The sequence below is a fragment of the Seriola lalandi genome, unplaced genomic scaffold, assembly GCF_002814215.2.
Source record: "Seriola lalandi dorsalis isolate HSWRI2012SDOR001 ecotype SW California unplaced genomic scaffold, Sedor1 jcf7180002054758, whole genome shotgun sequence".
NCBI lineage: Eukaryota > Metazoa > Chordata > Actinopteri > Carangiformes > Carangidae > Seriola > Seriola lalandi.
In genome coordinates, this window is record NW_019525311.1 from 911,524 (window position 1) to 929,505 (window position 17,982).

Below are 17,982 nucleotides of genomic sequence, written 5' to 3' on the forward strand. Positions count from 1 at the left end.
TCACTCAAGCACACTTCATGGGGATAGAGTTTACAATTAAAAAAGTAACAGAAATATGTATTTTATGGACGAGTAGAAAATTGTCAAAATCAAACAGCACTGACTAATCAGTTGTGCTAATATCCTCTCTGTGGGAATCAGCAAGTTAGGCAAGATTGCTATGTAAAAATAAAAGATCTTAAGGGACTAAGTTTTCAAAATGCTGCAATTTCTGCAGTTCAAGAGGCTGTTCTCTTACCCCATTTTTCATGAATATTGTCAGATATGGACATTTGTGGAAATTCAGGCCCAGATATTCAATGAGGCACCAACAGCAACATCTCACATTGATCGCTCCCCTAACTGACATGCATAACCAATGCTCAGTGAATGATTTCCAGTTATATATGCCTGTCAGTTAGACACCTACTGTATAGGCTAAGCCTTCTCAACAGCTGTTTGAAGGGAGTTTGAGTGAGTAATCATCCTAATCATTACCTTGGATAGATTTCTTAAAATAGTTTTTATATAGGTGTTTTCTCCTATCTTCCCTTTTATTTTCCCTTGTATTTTAACAAACTGAAATAAACAATTGAGTGAAATGAGTGAACGATCAACTTGTACAATAAATGAAACGGAACACAAGACCTCCTTATGTAATGTGGACACTGGGCTTGAGCAATATGCAGTCTGAAGTAAAGCCATGACCATTACAAAGAAACTGTAGCACAAGTTTTGATATACAATGATCCTTTTACTCTATACCTGCACACATCTTGAGAAGATAAGAGCGTATTTTAACTTCACAGAAAACCAGGTTCATCCTTTCATAGCCATCATGTTCTACCCAAATTGAAATGATAATGGAAATATTTGTACAGGATTGGTTCATGGAACATTCAGGTAAAATCAAATAAATGATTTGGTCAGTACAATCTGAAATATGAATCCGTGAAATTAACATCCATGGATGAACATGCATGTAACCTGTAAGAGCATCTGGAAATAAAAATGTACTGATGTGTGTTGGTTCACCCTCAAAACGAGGTAGCACATTTTTTTTTTTTTTTACTTTTAAATTAAATTCAAGGAAAGGGTTTCTTTGGGAATCAAATAGTAAAGCATGCAAGTGTACACATGTAGCATGCATTTTCAGTATAGCCTTGTGTTAATGTTTGTCTGGGTTTCAAAGAAACTCCAGCATTGATAGACTTGTCAAGCCTTGGCCAGTCTTTACCAGACACTTTCACACCTTTACTTAAGGAATTTCTTTGACGTTGCCTGTTGAGATAACATCACCAGTGAGCAGGTGGGTGCTCTTTCTGATTCTTGTTGACATTGTCGAACCAGAGAAAATGTCAGCAGTTACAAACATCACATCTGATTCAGTTTGTAAAGTTAGTGCATGTACATGCATGGAAATAAATTGATTATAAACAGATTAAGGCTAAATGAAATTATTACAACTTTCAGGTAAACACCTTTATCGGGTTATCTTCATCAAATTACAGTTCAAATAAGGGAATTACTTCAAATGAATTTGGAATGAAGTGAACACAGATGCAAAGTGGTACATGCAGAGGCACAGCTGTTGATGCTGGAAAATTTAATTGAATTAAATTACCATAAATTGAATCCATAACCAAACAAATCTGACAAATTCCCTCAGTTTTATTTCTTGTTTTGTGGTGCTAAGTTGTTTGAAATGGGCTATCACATATCCGTCCAGACGGCAGCAAATTAAGTGACCTTGAGTTATTGGGGAAACTGTTACTACAAACCATGTAATCTTGTCATTTGCATTCAGAACAAATCAGGCTAAAACATACATGTAAATATACCAAGTTTATGAAAACTGTACAGACAGAACTTGAAAATAAATGTAAAATAAATTTTGAGGTACAGCTTAATAACAGGTATCAAGAGCTACTGACCTACAGGATCCCTCTGATTCTGATGGAGGACCTTGCTGTTACTCCCATCCATGTTGGCCATGTTAATGGTGTTTCCATCAGTCCAGTAGATTTTCCTGTGTGGGAAGGTGTGAGGTGGATAGGTAGTGATCCAATTAGGCACAAGATGTCATGACGTTTATAACAATCAATGCGTGTTATGTTTTTATTAATTATAACTGGAAACTGAAAGTAAGGCAATAGATTTTGTTCCACCCGACAACCTTGTAAAGATCTGCAAACATTTTGAGCTTGTAAAGCATAGACTGTTTACAACGAGGCTTTGATCCCTCTTTAGTACAGGTGAGGTCTGTCGTCAGGTTTCCTAATACTATGCATTGAGAGTGAGGTACTGACGAAGTGCGCACTCTGCTCTAATCTACTTACCCCTTGGCGGGGTGCACTACGAGGCACCTTGGCTTATCAATGCCGTGGATGATGGAAGTCTTCAGGGAGCCATCAAAGCGAGCCACATTGATTTGCGACTCGTCATTTTCAGAGCTGAGCCAGTATAAGTTCCTGGAAAGCCAGTCTAAAGCCAGGCCACGACAGTTCACTATGTCTGTCAGGAAGAGCATAAAAAAGCTGTCATGCCTGTGTGCTAAAACTATTATGCAAATGAGCTAAGGTAAACTGCATCTAACATAAGCAAAATAAAGTTATGAACAGTATCAAAGGTATAAGCTTCAACAAATTACATGTTTTTACTTATATATTTTGGTGCACCTTGCAATAATGTCAAAGAGACAAAATAACAGCAAATAATTATTACAATTAATAACAATTAAAGTTATGAGATTAAAGATTTGACAGACTTTTGGACCCACTGTATTTATTACAACAGACACAGTTTACACTGTATATTGTATGAATACTTGAAATGAACCCACCTGCAGAAATGATGGTCTCTAGCTGGGTGCCATTGATGAAGGCCCGTTTGATGGTTTGAGTTTTGATGTCGGCCCAGTAGATCCTCTCCTCCTGAGCATCATAGTCCACCATGGTGACATCATCAATGTCTGGCACCGTAAGCGCCGTCATGACATTCATGTAAGGGTTGTCAATGTCCACACCGCGGATTTCAGACCGACGCACATACAGGAGGAACCTTTTCAGTGCTGGTGAGATAATCAGGAAATCAAGAATTTGAAAAAGTGCACCTTTGCTGACCTTTCTGTCAGCGCCAGAGGAGAGTGTGATAACAGCCTGACGTAAATGCTAGTGTCAACCAAAAGGGATGAATATCATATGTAAAACAAGAACACCTATCCTGCTGTTTACACAATATCCTATATTTTTACTCTGATGACATAGGAGAAAGCATGAAAAATGAGGAATGTGTCCTCGCTCACCGTAACAAGATTGTTTGTTGGTTGAAAGCTTCATAAGGTGTGGACAGGTGCAGGACGCAGTGCGATTATAATTGATGAGACACAGATGTGAACAGGGACCACGTCCATCATTCTCTTCACATGGGTTAGACGCTGATGGGGGGGGGGGCGCACACACATAGGGAATCATTCAAGAATTCAAGAACACTTAGCAGAAGAAGTTAAGAGATAGGCCAGGATAAATACTTGTCATGAACTGGACTAACAGCTTTTGCATAATTATCATGATAATTAAGTTTACTTGTATAGCACCTTGTTAAAAAGCACTTTACACTCAACAAACAATATATAATATATTACTATTATTCATAGGCTAATCTATAAAAAATGACCTTTAAGAAGTGATAAAAAAAATAATTCTTTCAAAAATACTGTTATCTGACAGAGCTTCCACGGGCTGTAATGAGATGGACTTTTCTACAATTTTGGCAGTTAAGTGAAGCTTGGAAACCAGTCTGCAGTTATTGCAGACAGAGGGATCAAGAGTAGGTTTGTTGAGAAGGGGCTGGACACAGGCTGTCTTGAAGTAGTCAGGGACACAGCTAGTGAAAAGGAGGTGTTCATTATATTGAGCAGACAGGGGGCAACCACATTTTAAACTTGAGATAAAAATCTATAGGGAATGACATCAACTGCACTAGAGAAGAAGTTCATGTGAAGCACAATGTTCACTAGTTTGTCAACAGAAGTTGGCGTGTGGTGGCTGAAAACGGGACGATCCAGGCAGGAGTTGTCTATGAGGGAGGAGTGGAGACATTGGACCTGACACTGTCAACTCCTCACTGGATGAGGTAAAACCACTAAAAGCGGGCTTAACCGGCAATCACCAAACTTAAAAAGAGTTCTGGGACAATGCTTGGGCATAGTGATTACATCTGAAACATATTTTGCTCTTTCAGTCTTAATTATATTATGATGTCAACAGTGTCTTCATCTGCTGAGACTGAACTTGGAGAGTGGTGTCACTCAAACTTGCAGATGTCTTCACTGAGCCAAGATGAAAGACCCCTATTATTTTTAAATCTGGCTTTTATAAGGGCAAAGTTGTCTGGCAACTAGTGGAAGCAAAGAGGAAATTAAAGATTTCTACTAGTCCATCAATATCAGCAGGACTAGTTTCACAAACAGTGCATTCTGATTTGCTGTTTCAGCTTGGAGTATGGTGTCAAAGATGTTATAAGAGTGGTTGAGACTCAAGGCTTACTTGAGGTGATGTTAATCAAACCATGTGTGAACACTAAGTCAAGGGTCACGGTTATCTGTGAGGCCTAGAACATTTTTTTTCTAAACAAATACATGTACAACTGGAATTCAGAGGCGGCTGAGGGAGAGGAAGACTGAATTGGGTCTAGGGGATGATAAACAACAACTACACAGAGTAAAGAGAGCACACTTCAGAATTTGAGTAGACTGCCACCATTATAGGCTGACATTTAAAACATGTACTTAAAAAAAAAGACATTTACAAACCAGTCTCATTCTGAAACTCAAAGAAAATGTGAATTTTTAAACGGACAAAGGAGGCATAGCTGAAAACATAGCTGTTGTGTAACAGAAAAAAAAAATGGCATCCATTTATAACAAGTTTACAGACTTCAAGAGAAATGGCACAGTATATGTGTAATGTTTAAGTAGGTCTCATTTTAATTACAAAACGTCTGGTTTGGAACAGCGATACTGAGTTTGACTGAGCTCTACTCATCTTCTGCACACACATAGCTTTTTAGGTTTGTTTCCTATTCAACTGGATCTTAAGAAGTTTAAGAGATGTGGAAATAAATTACAAATTTTAAAAATTGTTTACATGTAAGCTCACAGGAATTAAAGGTAAGATAATGTCAGTTACTCTGTTATGGAAGGGTAGCAGAATATACAGGTTAAGACCCTTATCTGCTGACATTTTCTACCAGATGTACACAGCAGGCTGAGTTTCAACAGCTTTTAACAACTGCACAGTAATATCAAACGAGCGGCACATTTGAAGGAGTCAGTTTTCATGAATTTCTTACCTATCTAATAAATCATCTCAGCAAAACTAAAGAAAGTCACCCATAGTTCAGTTATTTTACATTATGCTGCAATCACATTTCATGCATCAAAAACATCCATTCCTCCATCTACCCTGAATGATTCATGTCAAACAAGCTCATTCAAAGTTCATTTCCTGGACTCCTTAAGTGACACATTGGAGAGCGACATTGCATCACAAATGTGGCTTATTTACGACAAAAATGTACCACTGTCTCTGCAAAATGGAAACGGCACCCATCTGACTGAGTATGCTAATAGGGCGACATCACTACAGCGCTGCATTCACCTGAATCATGCTCTTGAGGGATGAGAGGCGGCGACAACGGAGCCGAGTTGTTTGTTTGCTCTAAACTGTCAGATTTCCTTGTAAGAAATGGTGAAAAATAGTGGTACTCTCTAAAAATAAGGAGAAATGCTTATTTTTAATCCAAAAGTCAGATTCAGAGAAGGCCCAGTGTAGTGATGATACAATTTAGTATGTGATTCCTTCCACTGAGAGACCTGTATTTGCTGTGCTGATTTGTTTCAAAGCCTGTTACATTTGTCATGATAGTGCTGCTGACAGTGTGGTTTGGCTGCCTGCAAATAACTATGTTCTAAGTGGCATAAATATTATACTGATTATGGAAAGTTTTGCACCGTTGTGACAGTAAAAAGATCCAAGTTAATCGTCTTCAGCTCCACCGCTTTTTATTCCTTGTTCACTTAAGGGAAAATGACAAATATAAGCAGGAAAAATAATAGTACTGGTAGTTCAGCTGAAGACTCCATAGTGTCGATACATGTAGAGCTTTCACTGTGGCACCTGGCAAATAGCTCCTGAGACCAGCAGCATATTATTACTGTTGAGTTCGTCCATCTTCATCACATCTGTCCCTTTCTTTTTCTCTGGTCCAGATGTTTGGGGTCTAGTGGAGCCTCACAGCTTCAAGGCCTTGGTTCCAGCTACAGTGTATAATAGCCTGATGTAAATGCTAGCCCCCACCACCCCCCCGCCGCTGAGCTCTTTTAAATCGGATTAGACACGCTTACTGTCATCTTTGGAAAAGCAGTCCCATTTTGCTCACACTTATCTATGGTGAACAGTCATGAGAATGCAGATACAGGAAGGAAACAAGTAAATTAACTTGTGACACACTGGAGTAGCAGTGGAATTGCTAAATAGATGTAAACCCGATTACCACCGTAATAATGCCCATTTCAGGAGGGTGGCTCGCAAACGAAGAGATCCGAGGGGGATACATTTCAAACTTGGCAAAGGAGAAAAAGGCAGTTGTGGCAGAGTCTGATCCATCAGTCAGTTGGTCCTGGCACATAGGCCAAAATGATCCATAATCCAGTGTTTCATTTTGGTGGATCTGCTTTACAAATCAGGCAAAAAATCTATTTCAAACAACCTATTTACAGAAAAAAAAGAATGATAAAGTGAATTGAAAAAAGATTTCATGCCATTAATTTTAAGCTCGGCAATAAATCTTACAAGCTGATCTGCATATCAAATAAAAATTGGCTTACATGTGTAGGCCTTCTGTCAGACAGCACATCAGCAGTGTTATTTTTGTGGTCAGAATCTTGGATTACTTGGTTGCTCACAAAATTGATTACCTATTCAACTGTGACACTAACAGATTCAGAGGCGTTCACTGAAAAGAAATTGCTGGGAATATTAATGAAGTTTCAGAACTATTTTATGCATTTCCTGTCATCACAACACACTATTCATATTACTAACTAATTTGATTATCGGATATGCCACAAGTATTCATTGGTGGATGTATTTCTCATTCTGTGTCTGTCTTTATTCACATTCAGGGTGAAAAAGAAAAAAAAAAAAGATTAAGTTTTAATATAGTAGTATGATCCAATTACAATAATTTGGATGGTGAGAAAAACACATTCAGAGGTACCATTAACTCAAGCTAGCTAATTCTCTGCATGAGTACCTTTTTCATTTAGACACATGCTTGCTGATTGACAGGCCAAATGAAGGCAGAAGCTGAAATTAATTACATTGTCCTGTTTTTTCTCTCCTGTCAGTACATGAGAATAAATTCTGTTTTAAAAGATAATGTATCCTCAGTCAATAACCAGTGGTTCACGGAGGATCATAGTGAAATTCTATCTGGATGCTCCTTGTTTACCTACAGTAGGATAATGTGATAGGATGTGATGAGTTTGAACCTTAAAGCTCTTAACAGGCACACACTAAAAGTGAAATTCCTAAAAAACATGATTACTGTTCTTGAACCTTTTTAATTTGAGTTCTCATTCTGCTCTATTTTTAATGATAATTCTTTAGAGTTTCAAGTCACAAGGTAAGAATATCTCCAAATTTACAAGGGCACAGACATGATAAAGAAGCATTTATGTCACATTTCGGTTTTGTATCCTGTTACAAAATCTTAAGATGATTTATGTAAGGCTTTGTGCTTTCAAATAATGTATACTTAGAACTAGATGCCATGCAAAATTTGGTAATACAGCAAGTGTGTCACCTAAGCATAACCGAATAATTATATACAGACCTCATTCCAGCTAACATAGTGAATTGTCTCTTTTCTATGAGTGTCACACCTCGAGCAGCAAAGCCAGAAAACTGTTCTCACCTTGTGGCTGCCTGCTGGGGTGGAAGATCTGCAAGTCAAAAGGTTGAGCACTTGTCTTCTGGATGACTGTGACATTTCGCCCAGTCCACTTATTGGCTCTCGCTAAAGTGTTCGTCCTCCAGTCTGTCCAGTACACATTGCCTCCATACAGAGACACAGCGAAGGGATGGGACAGGTATTCATGGCCCCTGAGGATTTCAATGACCCCACTACCATCATAGAGTGCAGAGAAAATGGCATCGGAGCTGTTCAAAAGAGATCAACACAAAGGGCCATATCAAAGTTTAAACTGCTCTTCAAATGCATTGAAAGGGAACAGTAGAAATAGGCAGATCAAAGTGTAACCCACCGGTCCACTGATGAAACTGTTAAATTGTTCAAGACCCACTTAAAACCAAATATGGCCATTGCACTAAGATCTCTAAATATTACATTCCCTCCATTATTAAATGCCCAATGGTAGATTGGAGACTCAAGTTACATTTTGACTCAGGGAATGGTGAATCCTTTGCAGTGTATACTGTCTCACATGTTAAAAGTTAGAACAGGTGTGAATGCTTCTGCATACAACATGAAACTATTATAGTGGTATACCGTGCATCTGTCCAGACGATCCTCTTTTCCAGATGATCCAGAGTCAGTCCATTAGGCCAGGCGCCAATTTCCATATCTTTAAACACAATGTGTCGACCCCCTCCACTCATTGATGCAGCCTCAATTCGGGGGAAAGTAGCATCCCAGTCAGTCCAGAAGAGGATCCTTGGAGAAGAAACCCAAAAGAGAACAGTTAGTATTGATTATTATCCATTTGCTGTTACAAAGAACAACAATAAACAAAAACCTTATGGAAAAAAAAGAATATGAAAGCGATTCCTCAGCTATTTATACTTGTTTGTCAACGGAACAGTAATCACATATATAATGCTCTTGAGACTGTATGCATTAACACAGACAGTGATGGTGAAGACTGTCCGAGAACAGCACCAGCGATCCAGTGCAACCCTCAACATCTGTGACAGGCCTTGACATGGGAGGCCATCTGTTTTTTTATGACTTTTTTCATAGCTCAATGAGGTCTGAAAATGAACACTGTCATTGATGTGACCATCGACAGTATCTTGAGTCCTACTCACACCCCATCACACATCACTTATGTCCTGACTTGGTCCACAAAGTCAGCTAGAATGCGGGAGAAAATGGGTGTCTGAGGTTAAATCACATACTGACGACAACGAAACAGTGTTAGGAAGAAATATCCATGTCCAGATCAATAGCCGTATTCACTTGATAAGGCCTCCCTGATCAATGACCCACTCCTTTGAGTGGATTCAAGTAATTAGATTAGAATTATTGCCCTGGAATGGAAATGCGTCTTTAGGCACCAAAAGCACCCATTAATCCTACTCTGCACAGCCACGAAATGTAGTCATCCTCCCAAATGTGAAAGAGCACTATAGGAGAGAGTGCATGAGCAGATTACTCATTTTTTAAGAGTGTTAAATTGATTTTAGGAATGTCTGGGTTTTGCTTTAATCTGAAATATACTGGCCACAGTATACAACCACTGGCTAGTTCTTAGAGGCATTAATCCAAAGTAAGCACCTAATATGATATACCAGCAACACACCAGCAGCAGAAAAAAAATGATTCAGCATTTTTGTGTAATTTGCATGAACATATTCACATGGTGACAAATGAAAGGAAAAACCTTAAAAATTAATGATTGGAATAACATAACAAATGCAGATGCTTCCACACAGGTGCAGTGCGTGGTACAGTTAAACAAGCAGAATACAAGACAGACATCCAAGGCTCTGGAGAGCCACATTGGAGATTGCACGGGCTGCTGCCATGCTTTAACTGTTGTTTGACCTCCAAGACCTTCGTTGGGTAGACATAATCAAGGATAGAACTGTTATGTGTGTTCACTCACAGCCACCCTAAGAAACTCTTTTATAAGGCCATTTCCTGGAATGTGGATTTCCTTTGTAACTGATGCTGTAGGTGTCCCATTTTGTCTCGACGTTGCTCTGATAACCTCAACTTCATCAGAATCTTCATCCCCACACCTCCACTGCTGCATCATCTTCTCACGCACACCAGACATTGCAATGCTGAATAAGCTGTTCCACAGAAACGCAAGTAGCATACCTTCTTCTCTGCTGACTGGATGATTTTATTGTCATGGTTTGAGTCACTGCCAATACAGTGTTGTTCTGAGTGAACACCTTTATCCTGTGATGAAACTTTTCTATCCTATGAGAGCTGTCTCTTCCAGGATGACAATGCCCCCATCCATAGGGCATGAGGGGTCACTGAATGGTTTGATGAGTATGAAAATTATGTGAATCATATCCTATGACCTTCAAAGTCACCAGATCTTAACCCAGTAGAACAACTATGGGAGATTTTTGACTGACGTGCTACACAGCACTCTACTGTCGTCAAAACGCTAAATGAGAGAGTATCTTTTGGATGAATGGTGGTCATTCCTTCAGTGGAGTCCGGCAACTTGTAGGGTCAATGCAAAGGATCATTGAAGCTGTTCTGGCAGCACGTGGTGGCCCAAAGCCTTACTAAGGAGCATTATGTTGGTTTTTCCTTTCATTTGTCACCTATTTGTATCATCTACTAACATATTGCCAGATTCTGTGAAAAGTTGGACCGTAAAACTTCCCTGCACTGCAGTGGTTTGTGAGAGAGAGTTAATGACTACTTGTTTCAGTTAATAGATAATTAGTTTGTCATTAATCTCTGATAAAAGTAAACACTTTTAATTGATTGAATGTTTATATTTAACGAATATGTATACAAATCTATCAAAGTGGAAAGCACCTGGATGGACCAAAATTTACCCTGAATGCTATTTTAAGCAAGCAGTACACTTTGTATGGGTGTAGGAAGAGGTTGGAAGGTCAGAGCTGAAATCCCAGGCCTGACTCATGATTAGTTGCTGATGCAAATCACCTGAGACACATAGGGAGAGCAGCTGTTGAAATGTTGAGTTGTGCCGAGAAGATCCTGCAAGGGTGAACTCTGAGCTTTCCTTTTTTTTTTTTTTACCATCTGTGTCTTTTACCCATATAACAAAAGCTACTATTAATTGCCTACATCCAGAGAGGAGCAGCGCAAGAGGCCTACCAGCCAGATAGCTACCATCACCACCATCCTTGTATAAGGATGTCGTGTGTGAAGATTCCAGTCCTGTGGCTGGAGTCTGTCTTGCAGGCCCAGGAAACAAACCACACTCACAAGGAACAAACAGGACCTCAGACTTGCAACACGCAAGGCCGGGTTCTAACAAAGATGGCATTATCCCATCACATTTCTCAAGACAAAATCAAAGTATGTATGTATGTATGCTCAACAACACACAGAACACGCACACAAGTTCAGGCCTACAATCCACAAAACAAAGACTGCAAACTGCAGCATTGCTCCCTCCACTCCACCAAATATTTATTATTCATATCAAAATCAAGATCTCAAATTTTTTCCTGCAGGGCAGTTTCATTGCATGTGAATTAATGTAACCGTATCTTCAGATGCATAAAGGATCATGGCATCCTGCCCAGATTCCACCCTTCTCTACCAGGTTCCCTAACCAACCGTTAAAGTCACAGTGCCATGGCATGGAAATGATCCTTCAGCAGCCCCATCAGCTGTTTGCTCTGGCAAACACTGACTGTTGGGTTTGATGGGTTGAATGGCCAGACAGAGGCATACCTGCTGGGAAGTGAACCTCGTTCTCTGCAGTGGTGGGTGAGTGCTTCTTCCCTACCTTCCTCGGATGTCCCTAAATTTTTTAAATCTTTTCAGTATCGCTCCTTGCAAACCTCATTTCTCTGATTCAAAGCAGCTGCTGCTAGGCAACAATTTATACCTGCATTATATATTAAAGCTATATATTATATATATAAACAAAAAGTGTACATCTTAACCATTATTTATTAAAATTAAACTTAGTTTGATGTTTTCCTAACAAGCAAAATCCTTCGGGGCCTATGTGGTTGAAATAAATTCAGCTTTTTTCTAAAATGATTATATTTGATGTAAGATATTTTGACTTCTCACTATTATATACCCACCTCCAGTTCCACTACCAAATTAATTTGAAGTAACCTGAAATAGTTTTCTGTGAATTTCTTAGGTCAGCTTAAAAGCCAGAGAGGGCTGCATTGACACAAATCCTAGCCATGTGCACGGAATACATTTTCAGACCTTTGTACACTTACAATTGTGTTGAGAACACACAAATAAATAACTAATTGACCTTGGCCTTTGACCACAGCATTCTTCCAGTTCATACTTCAGTCCAAGTGAATGTTAGTACCAGATTTGAAGAAATTCCCTCAAGGTGTTCCTGAGATATCGCCTTCATGAGAATGGGATAGATGGACAGACGTAAAGTGGGGTAAGTATCGACGGACAACCTCAAAACATAACGTCTCCAGCCACAGATGTTGCCAGCGCATAAAAATCATGGCAGCTAATTAGACTTAATAAAACTATGTTCTTAACCCTGGATTAAAACACTCCATCCAAAGATAATGTTGATCTGTGGACAGACAACCATAATAAAATACTGAATAATACTGACATGAACCATATCACTACACATCCAACCATGACATCTTGCATGAATTTAAGGCTATGTCAATGGTTAAATACAAAAACAGAATGCCTAACAATTATGATACATTATAATGTATTTTCCACAAGGCTCTATAAAATGATGCACCACTCAGTAAATCTTATTATCAGATTAAAAAGTACAATCAACATCAATAGTAAATAACACATGCGCAGGCACTTACAGATTAGTGAGCACCTCCCAAACATACACACAATTTCTTTAATGTTCAAGGGCTACAGATACCTTATCTCTTAAATTCTCCTCTCTAGAATAACATGTAATGTGTTTTGTTATCTTGTAAAATGAAATATATTTCTTATAATAAGGAGATAACAAAACTACTTTGTTTGTCATTACAACAAGATTACTGCAAAAAGTTTGGATTTCACAATAAGAAAAACATGTATTATAACATGACAAACATGTATGTCATGCCTGCAGCCTAAGAGCCTTCCCCTGTTGTTGCAAGTTTGATGTGAGGAGTTTCCTTTTTGTCCCATGTGAGTGTGTTCTGTTTAGGCAGTTTACTTTCATTTCAAAAGGGTGAATGGCAAAGATCTAAATTGTTACGTAGTGCAAAACAAACTCTTCCAGGTGTGTGGCATCAGAGGGAAATAATGAGTCAGACCCGTGTGATGTCGGTGCTGACCCACCAACAACCTTATTTAACAAATTAAAAGGTTTATCAGAACTCTCGTTATAACAAGGAAAAGAAAATATAATCAGTGCTCTGCAACAGGTGCTGTGTCTCCTCTAATGACTTGCTTGCTTACAGTAAAATGAAGTAAAGGCTGCCATTTCAGAGCCACGAATCAGTCTACAAATGCTCTCCCCATGCATCTCAGCAGGATAAACAACTATGATTTTGAAAATTGGGCCCTGAGAGGAATGATGAACAAACAAGAACATAGCATATTTTGGGCTGTTTATTTGAAGGCCTTGCTAGAAATGTTTTAAAGAAAAACATTCTCGGGGAACAAGGGTGAAAGGATAGTAAAGCATATAAAATGGAAGAAATGGTCGGGGTGGTATTACCCACATCAGTTGTCATTACTGGAATGGAGAGCACAGCACTGTTATTGATGTATTCTATATCTGCTGCCTTAATGGACCTTAACACAGCAGACATCTTCATACATCAAGGCAGATGCAGAAGTGAGGAATACAAGGAGGTTGTAATTTTACTTTATTCCAATAATCTTGGGGCCTGATGGATGGCAAGGCTACCAGCAGGTTCTGTGTGGGAGTTAGTGCATAACATACCCCTGCCCTGGGTCGAGAGCAATGGCCCGTGGATGCTCCATGCCTCCAGCAATCAGTGTGGTGCGCATATCTCCATTAAGCTTGGCCACCTCAATCTGGTCCAGATTGCTGTCAATCCAATACAGTTTCCCTGTAATCCAGTCCACAGCCAGGCCCTCTGGGGTGGCCAGGCCATGCTGCACAACCACCTCAATCCCTGTCACCCCTGAAACAACAACAACAACAACAGGAACATCACAATATTACTATGTAGAACTAATATAGTTTTTCCACCACATGGTACCGACAGTACTTGACTTTTGGTACCAGGTACTTCTTTTTGTATTGCAGATAGTTCACCCTCAATGTGGCACTATTACTATAGCGACGATGCATGAAGCTATTGTGATGTCATCTTCAGCACACATGAATAATGGAATATGGGATACAAATGGGATACAAAATGTCTGCATCACCTCAATTGATCACGGCATGGTTTTGCGGGTTGTCATACTAAAAGTATAGTACAATAAATAAAAGAAATCTAACAGCCTACAGTCAGCGGTGTACAGTTTGGCTGTTTGAAAATGGTCGGTTTGTTCAGAACGTCCCATCTCGCACAATGATAATGCAGTAGTGAAGATTGACCTATTAGTAGTCTGCAGTGCTTGGAACCTCAGCGGAGGTGACACCAAAAAAAAGTACCAGGTACTATCCACAATTTTTGCCTGATGGAAAACCAAAAAGGTGAGTAGAGCCAAGCTTGGGTTGAGCTGGTGGACAAGGGCTATGACAGACATTGTATTCAAGGGGCAGCAGTGGTTGGTGTCTCTCTCAAGTGTTCAGGAAATCATTTGAAAAGCAGAAGAGAAAACTTTCAAACTCTAGAGGAATGCTCTTTTATATAAATAAGATTGCTTTCTACTGGGTTCCATTAAACATATCAAAAGGGATTTTCCACAATATTTATAATCCAGTTGTTTACAATTATTTTCAGAATTTGGGGCTTTTATGTGTGTTTCACAAAAGGGTGGAATAGCACAACTAAGAGGCGATTTGTACAGTTCCATGGAGGGAAATAAAGGCACAAGAATTCAGCAAATGCCACCCACAAAAATACAGTGTGAAGGAGAAGTTCTGATTCATAATTTTATGAGAGGGAGATATTGTACTGTAACAGCTGAGGATCTCTAGACCTGCAATACCAGTATTTTTAGCTTTGGTAACAGTGACAATATCAACTGACTATCAGAGCTGACTATGTGTAAACGCAATGGAATAGTGTTGGTAGTAGTGGTAGTTGGTAATAGTGTGGAACAGTGTTATCAATTGCAAAACATGACTCTTTAGCTAATACATCACAGCAGTCTTTAGATATATAACAAATGTTTGTGTAAATGGCCATGTGTACTCATGTGTGTGCATACCGCCAGACTCAGAGAGCCTTCCCCTGTAGATCTTATCCTCCACCACATCTGTCCAGTAAAGTAGGCTTTGATTAAAGTGGAAGTCCAGTGCGATGGTGTTCCTCAGCCCTGGCACCAACAGGCTGTAGTCCCGCTTGTGAAGGTCTATTCGTCTTATCTCATGCCGGATTGAGAAAATGATGAAAGCCTCAAAGGGATCTGGTCATGGGGAGAGACAAGAAACAATCACAACATTTTATAAGAGTGCCACCTTGGTCTAAGCGCAACATCTTGACTATTAGTTGATCAGCAATGTGTGAAATCATGTTGTGGACAGTGTTAAGACACTTAGACAATTAAAAATTGTATCAGATCAAACCATGACAGTTTTGTGAGGTCAAGACAAGATGTGAAAATGATCAGCCACTGTGCATATTCGCAAGCATGCAGAGATGCACACATACACCTTACATACAGAACACATAACATCATTAATAATAATAATACATTTTATCTATTAGGTCCCTCTCAAGGCACTCATGGACACCTCGCAACACACAGTAAGTAATCAAGAATAGCGACAGACAGTAATCCAACAAGGCATAACATATAAAATAAGTAAGAATAAACAGAAATGCATAGAATGCTAGCGCTGGTGTCAAACAGAATAGGCAAAATTAAGGAGGTGCGTTTTGAGGTGGGATTTGAAAGAAGGAAGAGTGTCGACATTATGGACATGTGCTCGGAGAAACAAAGCTACCTATAAGTATCTGCCCATACACTAATATATATTGCATGTTCTGCTTTGTTCAAGTATTTGATAGAACCGAAGCTGTTGTATAACTTTAAGGTCACAGTTTATCATTGTATTGACTACTTTTAAAATACATACAGTATCAGGACACCCTTGGGCCCCTAGCTCACCGCAGGGGCCCTTACATCTCATCTTTACTAATTTTTCATGAAAGTACCAACATATGTTTTTAACATCAGTGCTTATTACGTCGGTCATCATTTTTTGCTTACAGTGTGCTTTGTAAATAAATTGATTTCAGGCTGGATGAAAAAGGCAAGGGATCAAAGAAAACACCCAAAACAATACTTCACATTACAGATAACCGTTATCTGCTAGCTTCTGAGTAAATCTGTAGCTGCTAAAGAACTCACCAGATGACATAACATTTGCATAAAAGCAGCAAAAGAGAAACTTAACCAAGACTGTTCCTCTGGTCTGGGAGCAGAGATAATTGCTACTTTTTCAATGTACCAAGGGGACACACTTAAGATTAGCTAAAAAGCCAATAGATGTGTTGCACTGTGTTTTTGAGCATCTGGGACCTACAGGTACAAAGGCAAAAGAGACGCACATTACAGGCCTCTTTCATAGAAGGAATTTTGTTTTGCTGGTTCAGATTGATATTGTGTGTGCTAGTTCACTGTCATAGAGTCATCGACTAATCGGACACTTGAAAAGAAGAAAACCATTGTAAACGCTTTGATCAACACCTTTGCTTTTCCTACTTCGACATGTCAAAATTTCTGTATGTATTATAGTTGTATGCTTATATTAATATATAAAATTTGCAGAGGACCTGAAACAATTTAACAATTTAATCTAGTTCTTTCACTTAGCTTGCTCTCTCTGTTGATCCACTGTGTAGAGGACATGTTTCCACCATCATGTAGTCTAAATTTATATGCATCAGTTACAGCCAAACCAATTTGTTACCAAATACTTTGGGAATAAAAAAAATTCCTTTTTTCCATTTTCTTAAAAAGTAGATACATTTGAGAGTAGTCTCTTTTGAGAAATACATTTTGCAGGGTCTCTAAGAAGTCGCTAAATCTAGCGACAAGTCCTAAAGCTGGCAACAGTGCTCACATACTCAACTTGTCTGGCCTTGCCCACTGAGGCTTAGCTCAATCAGTAAGATTATTTCTAGCTCCAGAACAGCTCAGCTTCTGAGAAAACTAAAACTTGAAATCCATCACACAATGACACTTGAACACACTTAAACTAATTTAACAACACACAGAACCCACCCTGTACATACACGCACAGTCTTTCAAATATGTTTTTTTTTTTTTTTTTTTTTTTTTTTTTTGTGAGCCTTATCTTCACAGCACTCTAGACTAAACAATACTTTAGGGAACAGAACTGTTTGCACACAAATGCAATTAAAATTATGTCCTTGTTTCAATGATACGTTTCAGTATTGTAACCAAACTTGCTACAATGCTACCAGAGAGAAGATTTGTACTTGTACTTCCGCACAAATATTTTATTACGGAGATAAGCAAAGGAAAAAGAGGGGTAGATTTGTGCTCGGGACTTCACAAAGAATCCAATAACACCTCTCTCAATATGAAACTGGATTGTTTGTGTTTGTATGCAAAACTTGATTTATGATGAAGCTGTAGAATTCTGATCTGCTTGCAGAGAAAATTGTGTAGTCTCTTCCTGCGTTAATGCAAGATTAGAGCTGCAACTGCCATCAATCTTGAAGTGAAATAGAGAGGCGAGTAATCAAACGAGGTCCATAAATCTGCATATGACAAGCCAACAGCATGTGTGTGTAACTATTGTATTTCAAGAGGTTCCATCAAACAGATTATTCAATGACAGCAATCAGAATAGCGGAAAGTTTGAATTTATAATGTGATATTACACTGGTACAATGTTTGTGGTTGTATGAGATTAGGCCTGAGGTGAACCTCTGCACAAAAAAGTGAAGTAAC

The 17,982-nt window shown here is 39.0% G+C and overlaps 1 protein-coding gene across 1 annotated transcript in view; it reads right to left on the minus strand.

The window, feature by feature from the left end:
* The window catches only part of lrp1bb (low density lipoprotein receptor-related protein 1Bb), a 99,477-nt gene extending 83,288 nt beyond the window's left edge, over positions 1 to 16,189 (minus strand). The window contains exons 1-9 of the mRNA XM_087178943.1: positions 16,168 to 16,189; positions 15,265 to 15,462; positions 13,859 to 14,063; positions 8,554 to 8,718; positions 7,960 to 8,204; positions 3,284 to 3,415; positions 2,822 to 3,049; positions 2,319 to 2,493; positions 1,914 to 2,008 (exon numbers count right to left, since the gene is read on the minus strand). Of these exons, the coding sequence (XP_087035069.1) occupies positions 1,914 to 2,008; positions 2,319 to 2,493; positions 2,822 to 3,049; positions 3,284 to 3,415; positions 7,960 to 8,204; positions 8,554 to 8,718; positions 13,859 to 14,063; positions 15,265 to 15,462; positions 16,168 to 16,189 (1,465 nt within the window). The remainder of the gene's footprint in view (positions 1 to 1,913; positions 2,009 to 2,318; positions 2,494 to 2,821; positions 3,050 to 3,283; positions 3,416 to 7,959; positions 8,205 to 8,553; positions 8,719 to 13,858; positions 14,064 to 15,264; positions 15,463 to 16,167) is intronic.
* Positions 16,190 to 17,982: the final 1,793 nt, after the last annotated feature.